A 12,450-nucleotide genomic window follows, 5' to 3' on the forward strand; every position below is an offset into this window, starting at 1 on the left:
AGCCAATATCAATCTCAAAAAAATCTGCTTCAACCGTTGGGTATGTATTGTATTGCATGATATATTTTAGTATTTAGGAACGACTACCCAGAAAGTCTGAAACAACGACAACGTCTGCAACGTTCATAGACTTATAATGGGCTTTTGGGCTGTTTGGTTTTGCGATGAGAAACCAGTTTAACGAATCTCTTTACATCTCAATATGCTTGAGAGTACCAGTTTTATTTTAGCCTATAGATAATAGAAGCATATTCGGAGACTTTATTCAAATAAAGAGTAGATGTGATAGTATATACTAATCAAATACGTAAGTCCTATAAATTAATCAAAATTAGGAAGGCAACGTGAGTCTGAAGCTGTAGCAACTAAAGCTGCAACAGCGCTGTGGAAACAGTTAAAGCTTAAAACATATGTAAATGCTGCAATCCTTGTCGTTGGCTAATGCTAATGCTGTTGTCGCGCGACGAAGTCGTAGAGGTGCGTATCCAACACGCTTGTAAAATACATCGCCTGTGCATCGCAATTGGCGCCCGTAGGCGTGGCAATGCCAAGCACACAACGATCACCATTGGGGCGCCGCAAATGTAAAACGCTGCCAACAACCGCCGGGCATGGCGCACATGAGCTGGACTTGTTGGCAGCGAGTTCACCCAAATTAATGGGCTCCAGACAAAGATGCGCCGTTGGTAAATTCTGCACACCAGCCACATTGTCGATGTTCTTGCAGCCATCGAAGGGCAGCAGACGCATGGGCAGCTCATAGAAGGGACAATCGCTGTCTGAAAAAAAAAAACACTTTCTTGGAATGCATCGAGTTAAGAGTGGTGAAGTGTAAGCGTACCATTGCCCTTGGCCCAGGCGGTGGCCAATAGCTGTCCGCTGACCTGCAAGCGCGTGAGCTCAAAATGCGTGCATATGGGAGCAAGTTTGAGTTGGGGGCCTATTTCCAACGGACGCTGCAGATGCAACAGCTCCAAATCCTGTCGATGCACAGCCACGTTCTAAAGCAAGAAAGAGATAATCATAAGTTATCTATATAAAGAGAGAACGAGCTAGAGAGCGAGATAGAGAGAGGGAAAGTGAGAGATGCGTAGCTCACTCGAATATCAACTAAATAATCCTCGTCGGTGTCAACTTCACGCATATCGGCGACGCCAAAAACCGCATGACTTGGCCGCCCGCAGCCAGCAACGGTGAGCAGCAGATGCGACGTCAACGCCACCGCCGTGCAGCGATGCACATGTCCATCGAATGCGGCATTCGGATACGCAAGTGCTGCCAAATGCTTATAATGACTCAGCAGCTGCACATCACCAGTGTTATTCTGATACTGATCCTGTTCCTCAACTTGTTGTGACTGTGTTTGCTGCGAACCGACACGCAAATAGGTCTCAATTTGACCTCGCGGCTGCAGTTTCAAACTAGTGGGGCAGCAAATGATCTCCTCAATTGTGCCACTACGACACGTTTGCACATCAATATCACTGACACGCTGCTGCTTCAATAGTGGCTCCAGACTCGCACACTCCGAGATGCCCAGACATATGCCCTCGTACAGCGGTGCCTGGCAAGCGGCTTTATTTTGAGTATTCGCGCCTGGGAACACAAGTTCGTCCCGACTAAATGGCGCATTTATCTCTACTGAGGGTAGCGTATAGTCGTGATGCGTTTTGAATATGGCTAGCCAGGATGGAGCCTCTGTTGTCGTTGTTGTAGATGTCGTTGTTGTTGTTGTTGTTGCTTCTGTTGTTGTTGTTGTTGTTGTTGTTGCTTGTGTTGTTGTTGTTGTTGCTGCTGTTAGTCTTGTCGTCGTTATTTGGTTTGAAATGCGATCAGTCACTGGGTGGTGCTCCACTTCGAGGGGACAGCATATTTTCTCCCCTTTGATGGTGTACCCACAGTTCACCACCGCATCAACCGATAGTTTACCGCTGTCAATGTACTTGCCAATCGTTGCGCATTGCTCTGCAGGCTGGCAGTTGCTATGATAATTTCGCGTCGGACAGGGATCACCCACTGCAGAGAGAAAACTACTATTAATGAGAGAGACACAGACAAACTGCGAACACACCTTCCAGGCTAAAGTAGCCATTGCAGATGCTTAGACAGAGGCAAAACAGCACTGGTATCACGCTAAACATCGTCGGTCCGACAATCGAACTGAACGTGCGCATTGCTCGCGCTCAACTGACGCTCAATTCAACTCTCCAACTGACCAAGCAACCGGCAGCACCAGCATAGACGTCAGCAGCTCCGCCTGAGGAAGTGTTAAGTTGTACCCGAATTCGATGTGACTAGACTTGAACTAGTCATTCATTTAATTATATTTTGCTTGCTTGTTTATCTTCGAACAAACCGTAACTCAGAGCATGTGAATCGTATGCATATATTTTTGTGAATGGCTTTAGCTAGTAATGCGTTTCAGATTAATTTTCTCATCATTCGGATAATTACAAGCTTAGTAAGTGTGCAGGGGCGTACAAAAGGGAAGAGACTGATTTTGTTTATATTTATTTTCTATTGTTGCTTAATTTTTAATGCTTGCCACGTTTCATACATTATATTTATATAAATAATAGTTACCCACATACTTTGTTGAGCTTATAATAAATAAACAATAAACAATAATCATATATAATATGTATAATAATGGACTGGCAAATAAGAACGATCTATTAAATTTTAAATTATAACCCGGCAATAGTTATATACTTAAACTAATGATTTTGTGACCAATCATATTATCCTGAAATGGTAATCAGATCAGCAATAATCAAGATTCCAGTCTGGTGGCGGCTATTGATCTGGATTCGGAGCGCCTTGACCCGGCATATTCGGTCGAATGGGACCTGGATTTCAGGTAAAGGCAAACAGATTACCCAACACCTAGGGGATTCAAATCGCCGCGTTCAACATCGGGAAAATAAGGAGGATGCGGCCCAAAGCCGTGCGCCTCGTTCCCCATGGGACTGATCTGCGATCGGTCTTAACAACTCGGTAAATTGGTGCTGCAATGCTGGATGTGTCTTTGCAATGCTGCCTTTGCCAGTGGCTACGAGCATTTACGTCATTGGACATAGATTGGTCGCATTCTTGGTATGCACATCCGGCAGATTGACAATCAATGCATACTCGGTGGCATGACCTTACTGTAGATAGAGCATTTTATTGCGCGTATATCTTAGCGAATACTTGGCCCCGTCATCATTCCACTGATCCGGCAGCAGTTCGCTGCCAGTATCCTCATTCGGCGAACTTATGTTATCTCCGATGCCACCGCAGTTGTTGCAATGCTTGGTTAACTGAAAGTGGATAAGGACCATTAGCACATCCGCCCAAATAGCAAATCCCAACCGTACAGAGAGTCATCACCCAGCGGATTGACAAGCGATTTTGAAGCTGGGTAGACATCCATGTTTTTCACAAATTTTGATTTATTAGTATTACATTAATATTTTATACAACCGACCAACTAGCTACAAATAAAGGGAAACACGGTCACTATTTTGTTGCTGTTAAAATACCCAACATTTTTCCAGTATTTGAAATTCAACGAAATTCGTTTGATGAGGGGTGTATGTGAGTGGATGTAGGAGTAAATAATATGTTATTTGTTGTAGTATATCACATACTACTTTATGTAATATGCTATATATTTTTAATTATATATTTGATGTGCTTAACATTTTTAACAGTTTCGAAATCGAAGTAGTTCAGCAAGCAAGAATGCCATAGTCAAAGGTGATTGACTAGGGAGTACCAAATGATCCATCGTTTTCCCTGTGTCTATACGTGAATTTCTCGTACTTGCCGTGGAACATCCTGGCATCGGAATTCACTACGCTCGTGTAATAAATCGAATTGTTATTCACAACGCACTTGTTCGTGGTGGGCGTGGCAATGCCTGCCACACAGAAGCTTCCATCGGTCCGCTGAACATGAAGAACACTGCTGCTGGCCGTCAAGCATTTGGAGCAGCTGTCCATCTGTCTGGAATGCGAGCCACCTGAAATGGGCTTTACGCACAGATGCATCCCGGGTATATCAAAGCCTTCCACTCGACGAGTGGCCTGCACTAGGCTGCAGTCGTCAGATAGGACAAGCGGCGTGGTGAACAAATCGCAGTTGTTGCCTAGAAGCATTAAACACAGAGAATGCAAGAGATATTGTAAAATATATTATATTCACATCTTACCATCAACACCCTGAGCAAAGCCTACGGCATAGAGATTTGACGCTCCCTTCGCTTCCTCCTCAATGCAAAGCGTAGCCGACCTCGCATTTGGCATTTGATCCAAATTAATTTGTCTATTCAGAACAAGCAGCGCTATATCGTTATAAAGTTGAGTAGTTTCCCGAACCTGTTATTTTAACATTAAATCTTTGTGGAACATAATTGTTGTCTCTTAAATAGCAGTACCTTAATGTCAAAAATTTCTTTGTCATGTACGAACAAATTAAAATTTCTTGCATTACTGAATCCGACCACAACTTTACTGGGTTCATCATTTTCGCGATCCACGCATGTGCTCGACGTCAGGACTTTGGTCGACGACAGGACAATCGCCGTGCAGCGAATCACGTATTCATCGAGCGTAGTAGGATTTAAATATAAGAGGAATGCCAGATGATTGAAGCTTTGTCTATTGTCGACACAGCAGCACCAAACATGATGAGATTAATGAAGTAAAGTTATAAAAATTACTTACTTGGGCGCTTGGGGAAAACTTGAGATGGACCTCTGAGAGGGACAGCATAACATCTCTGAACTTGTAGGGTCCATAAACCCGCAGGTGGGTATTTCTTCCAATGCAATGATCCCATCATTAACGAACGTCTCCAACGTTGAGCAGCGTTCGCCCAATTCACAGTAACTTTCGGTAAAGTTAAGGAATTGGCATTCATCACCCACTGCATTAAAAGAGTATAATCGAAGTGAAATACAAGTAAGCAAGTAATAAATTAAAACTAACCTTTCTTGTGAACGCTTGACCTAGTTGGGTTGCCATTGGCTGCCAGAATCGGTAAAATGATGATAAATGTAATTCCCATATAAGCGATGTGGGCCATTATGTATTCAATTCGGGTATTTCAATTTCGAAAAGCGATTGTTCAGGTTGCAAATCAACGACAAACTGAACTGAACCAACAATATGATCTGAGTTTTAAAAAACGTTTACGATTTAATCTCAGATTCATCTCCGTCTCCTATATATAAATGAGTATTTGCAAAAATTCATAATTGTTCTCTCTCTCTCTCAATATATTTTAAAATAACATTTTGATAAGAGCACATCAACAACAACGACTTCATACAGTTCGGTCGGTTCTTAATCACTTAAAATGGTAAAAAACATGATGAATATTTATAAATAAAAGCAACACGCAGAGGGGAGAATCTCTGACCACTGACTAACTGCAGATCGGTTGAGAAACACAGAAGTTATGTACGTTATGTAAAGTCTTTGATATGGGTAGTTTCTGGTGTATTTAAACAAGATTGTATAATCACACATCACAATATATTCGTCATTATATCTCGCAAATGTTACTGCCGTTTTAATCTGCTTAAGCTCAGAAAATTATAATTTTGTTCATAAATAAATAATTATTTTCCATTTCTGCGTTATTTATAAACATTTATATATATGTATATGTAGTATAAAACATTTAGATATGCTGCGTTGCTAATAAACTTTTATACAAAACTGAGGAACTGAGAACTCAATCCTACAAACGATGCACATTGTGGCTTCCCGACTTTTCCGTCTCCAAAAAATCGTATTTCTTAAAGTAAGGACGATAAAATTTTAAAAGCTCCCAAGAACACATCCTTTATTATTATTCTATATTACCAAAAATAGGTTTATTCACTTCTGTTGTAATGGCTAAGCACGACACTACTAAATCAACATTTAAGCTGAGCATACATATTTATATATTTTAAATAATGTGCTGTTACATTACGAATTTGATCGTCATCGTAATCTACACTTTGTTGCCGACGTAGCCGTGAATCCATACGCGAGCATAGTATAATTTTCTATAAGTATGACCGCGGTCATAAAGAACCCAATCTACATGCTGCGCTTTAAGCGCTTTACAGGGTCGTAAGCGATCTACTATACGACTTATATACCAAGCCCTATTATAAAGCAGTTGCATTACACTATTATATATACGAGTATATTTAAAGTTTAGTTTTACAAATATTTTCAATATTTTGAAAGTTTACTATATAAACAATTTTAAAAATAAATAAATTTTTTTTTTCAAAACAAAGAATAAAAATGTCTTTGATGCAATCTGCTTAATAAGTTTATATGCTCCTAGATTCAAAGCATCAACAACCGAGTCGATATAGACATGAACGTCTGTCCTTCTGTATAGGGGCGTGTGACAGGTGGCCAAACGCGAGTTTCACCAGCAGCCGTGCACCGGAGGGGTCCCATGTCGACAATGTCGTCTGCTCCGGAGATGCCTCGACCAGTCGAGACCTGGTCCTTGGTCGTGCGCAGCAAAACTGCTGGTAAGACCGCCAAGGACGTGGTTGATAAGGTAGTGAAGGAGGTAGGGCCTACCTTAGGTGTGCGCGTCCATGAGGTGAAACCTCTGCGGGATGGTGGAGCGATTATTCGCACCCCATGCGTTGCCGAGCGGAAGAAATTTGCGGGGGTATTACCAACGTTGCTGGGCTCCTGCAAGCACTAAATGATGTCACGCCGCCCGACAGTTTCATGCTCAAATGCAATGGTGGTGGCACTGTAAGGGTAATGCCAAATGATATTGATGCCTACAGAGCAATACAGAGGTTGTTCACAGACAAGCGAATCCCGTTCCATTCGTACCTACTGAAAGAGGACAAAGGTTTCCGCGTGGTGATCAGGGAACTGCATCCATCCCTGCAGAAAATGGATCTAATCAGAGATGAGCTGGGCAGACTTGGGCACGCAGTGCGTGGTGTCCAAACCATCTTTAGTCGTGCTACCAAGAAGGAGCTGAATCTTTGTTATTTGGATTTGAAGCCGGCTACAAATAACAAAGAAATATTCAACCTACGCTCCATCTCTCAAGTACGCATTTCAGTAGAATGCCCTGACCGCCACACGGACTTTCCCCAGTGCCACCGTTGCCAGGAGTTCGGCCACACAATGAAATACTGCCAAAAGCAGCATCGCTGTGTGAAGTGTGGTTCAGCACATGCAAGTCGGGTATGCGAAAAACCTTTAGACGCTGACCCGAAATGTGCCAACTGCGGTGGTAACCATCCAGCAAGCTGGAAGAGATGCCTTGCTTATCAGCGCGTTGCCAAAGAACGGAAGCTTGTGGCTCAGTCACGAAGGCCGGCTCAAGATCCGCAAAAGTCGCGCCCAAGAAGCCCAGCACCCATTCGCAGGGAAAATTTGTCTTATGCTGATGCTGCCAGACTTCAGATGGCTCCTCAGACTCTGCAGCAACAGCAACAGCGTCACCGTCAGCAGCAGGTTCATCCTGAACAACAACCTCAACAGCAGCCCCGCCAGCAACCGCAACAGCAGCAACAACAACTCTCATCGGTTCAGCAAGTTACACCGCAGGCTCCGAAACAACAGCACAAAAAGAAGACTCAACGTCACAAAGCCAGATGCTTAGGCTTCGCGAGCGCATACACACAACAACATAAACACTCACAGCAACACCATCAGCAACAGATCACACAACAAGAACGGCAACAACCACGTCAGCATAACCAACACCAGCAGCCACAGCGCCAGCATCATCAGCAGCCCCCGCAGCAACAATTTCAGCTAGTGCAGCAGCCTTATCTGTACCATGAGCACCCCCAGCTCCATTTTGACAGTCTGATGTCGAAATTCGACAAGCTGAGTGAGACACTTACGGCCATGATAAGCCTGTTGCACGATGCACTTGCAAATAGATGAGTCAAATAGGGTTGCGCATTGGCGTGTGGAACGCCAATGGCCTTGCGAATAACGCCAATGAGCTGAAGTTATTTATTCAACGCCATCAAATAGATGTAATGTTGGTCTGCGAGACTCACTACTGCTCCAGATCGCACTACAGGCTTCCAGGCTACGATATACACCTTGCCAATCATCCTTCGGATCGCATGCGTGGCGGAGCAGCAGTGATCATAAAATCTTCACTGCGACATCATGCGCTGAACTCATTAAGTTGGCTATGCGCGCAATGTGCTGTCGTTAAAGTCTCTAGTGATCAAGTCGAAGTAGTCCTAGCGGCTGTCTATTGTCCACAGAGTGGCTGCAGCTCTGAATGCTCCCAAGACACGCCTTCTGCCACGCAAGGCAAACATCACCCGAATCCGGCAGAGGTTGGAGCAGCTTGTAAATTTGAACATGGAGCTGAGTTCACCGGCTGATATTGACGACGCGGCGGAGTTATTCCTGCGTAATATTAACGTGGCAGCGGAATACTCCATGCTTGGCCAACTACCTTGTTCGCCTCCCAGTCCAGCCCAGCCTCTTTTAAAACCAGAGATTTTGGATCTGGTAAGACACAAGAGAGCACTGCGTCGTCAATATATGCGTTCACGCAATCCTTTGGATCTAAGGGACTTCAGGCGGGCTGCGTACGAGCTGCGAAAGCTGCTGTTTGTCACTAAGAGCAAATATTTCCAAGATATGCTCCGCAATGCCGATCCCAATAAGAATCATGGATTCAATTTGTGGAAGGCAACGCGTTGTGTCAAGCGGCAGCCACTCAGACGGATCCCCATTATGCGACCTGACAACACTTGGTGTCGATCGGATGCAGATATTGCATCGGCGTTTGCGGACGAGCTGCAATGTCGTTTCACGCCCTTTGCACTTGCATCGCCCAGCCAGGTACAGGACACTGAAGCATTTTTAAATGCAGATCTAGATCCTGTACAACCAATTACAACTATCGCCCCTACTGAGGTCCGCTTACAGATGCGCAGGCTTAAGTCCACTAAGACCCCTGGCTATGATGGCATTGACGGCAGAGTTGCTAAGGCCCTCCTAGAGATGGGAGTGATGTTCTTGGTGCTACTTTTTAACTCCATGGTTCGTATCCACCACTTCCCCACTCCCTGGAAGTGCGCTGTGATTGCGATGATTCCGAAACCTGGCAAGCCGGATAATCTTGTCTCGTCATATCGACCGATAATCTTGCTGTCCACTTTCTCCAAAATATTTGAAAAAATATTTCTTGGAAGAATTCTCGGCAGTAAGTGGCTTCCAGAGGGCCATTCCTGATTATCAGTTTGGCTTCAGGCATCACCATGGTACACCAGAGCAAGTTCATCGAGTAGTATAGCACGTCCTCGAGGCCTTGGAAAATAAGCAGTACAGCTCTGCCGTCTTCCTGGATATCCATCAAGCATTTGATCGCGTATGGCATGATGGCCTGCTTTTTAAGCTTAAGTCCCTGCTACCATCAGCGCAGTATTTACTGCTCAGGTCTTACCTGCTTGGCCGTTATTTTATGGTAGAAGTTAGGGGCGAGTGATCAAACATCCGCCCCATTGGAGCTGGTGTACCGCAGGGTAGTGTCCTTGGACCTGCCTTGTACACTTTGTACACCGCGGAATTGCCGATACCAGTAGCCAGAAACACGATGCTTGCCACATACGCGGATGATACAGTGTTCCTTGCTAACTCCACCACTGCTTGGAGAGTAGCTGTGGTTACGCAGAGGTTCTTGGATGGTTTTAGTAGTTGGGTGGAACATCTGCGTCAATGGGAGCAAGTCTCAGCACTGCACGTTCGCGCCCAGGAATGGTAATTGTCCAACTGTCCGACTCAATAACACGGTCATACCTCAGGAGGACCATGTTCGCTACCTGGATATGTTCTTGGACAGGAAACTTACCTGGCGCAAACACATCCATTTCACTGCAGCAGCGTGTAGATACAAAAAAACCAAACTCAACTGGTTGCTGAAGCCATCAAGCAAACTCAGCTTGAGCAACAAGCTGCTGGTGTACAGGAGCATCATCTTGCGTACATGGACTTATGGAATACCATTCTGGGGCACAGCTGCAAAATCTTGGATTAATCAAATTCAAGTCTTGCAGAACAAGGTGCTCAAAGACATCTCTGGTGCTCCACCATATGTGAGCACCAGAACGCTGCACAACGACTTCGGATTGCTGACAGTCAGTCAACAAATTAACAGACATACGAGTCGGTATAATGACCGGTTGCACAACCACGTCAACCCTTTGGCCTGCTCACTTGGGTCGAATACAACACGCAGGAGGTTGAAGCGCCTCCACACCAGCGACCTCTGGACTGTAGGGCGTTAAATAAATGTGCCACAAATGTAATTTTTGATGTTATTTATTAACTGCTAAAACCTGTCCCATGTTTATGTTATAGATTGTAATTCACTGTTATTATTCATTCTGTTACAAATCAATGTTTTATAGCCTTTGAAAAGGTTGATTAATGTTTAAAATATAAATGCTACATAAAAAAAAAATAAAAATTAAGAAAATAATGTGCTGGCTTGCCAGCGTGTTATGTTGTTAAGGTGTCTGCCTGTATGCCGCACTGTCTCCACGGAGGAGTAGCCCCTCTGGACTTAGAGATCAGGCGTCGAAGCTTGAGCTATAAGATCAAGAGGCGGTTGCCGTTGCTGCAGAGTGAATGGTTAGCGGATAGGGATGTGGAGAGTTTAAGGCTTAGTGAGTGCAAGAAATTGTTAAATGAGTGTGTTCTGTCTGACTGGCAGGTCAGATGGGATAATAGCGAGAATGGGAGGGTCACTCATATGTTTATTCGGGAGGTCACATTTGCTGTTGACCGTACAGACTTCAGGCTTCACTTGAGTTTTGGATTTTTGTTGACGGGCCACGGGTCGCTGAATGCATTCTTACATTTAAGACGACTTTGTGATAGCCCGGAATGCCCTTGTGGCTGGGTGGGAGAGACATGGGAACATGTCGTCTGTGAGTGCCCTTTGTATGCAGATCTAAGAGATCTAAGTGTGCTTGGGATAACGCGGGGTAGTGGTGGGTTTGACGTAAGTCAAGTACTCTCCACTTGTGAAGGGGTAAGGAGAATGAGTGAGTTTGCACGGGCTGCATTTGCCAGACGACGTCTCATACGTGGAGAAATTGGGTGAATGTTGAATGTCTGATGGGGGTATGAATGGATCGCTGAGCTACATTCGGGGGGGTCACCAGTCCCGGCTTTATGGAGCAAAACTGGAAGTATCCTTGTGGTACGAGTTCTGACCGGAGGACTGATACGGTACCACGGACGTTTGGGTGTTCAGGGGTCTCGGCCCTCAGCTCTCAGCGCTGTTGTTGGTGATATCAGCTGGCCACCTAGCGGTGTGAATTCGTTCAGTTATGAATGCCGCTGTTTGCGGAAGTGGAAGGAATAGGCCTCGCTCCCCACAGTGAGAAAACCATGTCCATAAAGCATGACGTATACTGTTCAATCTGCGATTTGGTGTTTACATCAATTCGCATTCTGTTCCGTACAGTGATATGTTTTCTTCTTTTTTATCACCAACCCGTAACTGTTTTGGAGTTAAAATTGGTAGTACCCAGCAGGTACGAGGCCTGACCGGAGGCTTGCTTTCCGGTACCACGGGTAATCAGGAACCCGCGGGACTCAGTTCCGTCCTGGTTTTTGGTTGCGGCCCTTCGGGGAGTTTCGTGATGGCTGCGGTTTGACACCCAAATGCGGGTAGAGTTATTGACTCGGCGTGTTGTTGCGCTATACAACAGGGTGCCGTGACCCATAGATCGGAAGTCGTTTTAGATAGACGACCCTCCAAACCAAGGTGGAAGTTCACGACCAAACAGTAGGGACTTCAAATTGGAACCTGCAGAATATTAGTTCCAATGGGGCGGTAATTGACGCTTAAATTAATTCCTGTGCTTGGCACCGTGAGATTAAGCCATTATGGCAGGTGCTCACGTTAAGCACATTGACTTTAATGTCCTTCTGTATAAACACGGGGACCTCAGGGTCTGTAAAAGCTAGAGACTTCAAATTTGGAATATATACCGCGAATATCGAGACAAATCGATTTCCAGCAGCAATTAAGGCGACAATTTTCAAAGCAGAGCCCAATATATATTACACATATTACTGACAAGCTGGACAAAGTTGATCAAGATTGGAGAAAAAACACCCAAGTTATAGTCCAAAACCTTACCTCATATTGATCTCATAACTTTCAGCAGTTTTTAGTTTTCCTTTATTCTTACGTACCTGTGGCAAAAGTTCCTCAACTGAACTCTCCACGAGGGTGCCGACTGGTAATAGGATTACAGTGGTCCGCAAGGTACAGATGCTAGTTAAGACTCGCGCTCTGAACTTCGGACATGGGCTGTCTCCATAGTCATGTTCCTGGTAATGGACCGATTCATGGTTTCGAGGTAACGGGCCGGACTAAGGTGTAATGCAACCGTGCCTATAGTCAGCCTGGCCTGGGGCTCATAAATGG

General features: G+C 44.7%; 2 protein-coding genes across 2 annotated transcripts; both read right to left on the bottom strand.

Annotated features, from left to right (window-relative positions):
• Window positions 1-238: 238 nt before the first annotated feature.
• On the bottom strand, window positions 239-2,189 carry LOC6565398. The gene is made up of 4 exons (XM_001990929.2): window positions 2,072-2,189; window positions 1,100-2,016; window positions 842-1,001; window positions 239-779 (listed from the first exon to the last, which is right to left on the bottom strand). The coding sequence occupies exons 1-4, from the start codon at window positions 2,172-2,174 to the stop codon at window positions 445-447; spliced, it is 1,515 nt and encodes a 504-aa protein (XP_001990965.1). The 5' UTR covers window positions 2,175-2,189; the 3' UTR covers window positions 239-444.
• A 1,411-nt stretch (window positions 2,190-3,600) lies between these two features.
• LOC6565142 lies at window positions 3,601-5,153 on the bottom strand. The gene is made up of 5 exons (XM_032737998.1): window positions 4,974-5,153; window positions 4,710-4,911; window positions 4,421-4,643; window positions 4,196-4,361; window positions 3,601-4,132 (listed from the first exon to the last, which is right to left on the bottom strand). Exons 1-5 carry the CDS (start codon window positions 5,068-5,070, stop codon window positions 3,750-3,752), a joined length of 1,071 nt encoding a protein of 356 aa, XP_032593889.1. The 5' UTR covers window positions 5,071-5,153; the 3' UTR covers window positions 3,601-3,749.
• Window positions 5,154-12,450: the final 7,297 nt, after the last annotated feature.

This window comes from Drosophila grimshawi, unplaced genomic scaffold (assembly GCF_018153295.1).
Source record: "Drosophila grimshawi isolate 15287-2541.00 unplaced genomic scaffold, ASM1815329v1 contig_1006, whole genome shotgun sequence".
In the NCBI taxonomy this organism is placed as follows: Eukaryota; Metazoa; Arthropoda; class Insecta; order Diptera; family Drosophilidae; genus Drosophila; species Drosophila grimshawi.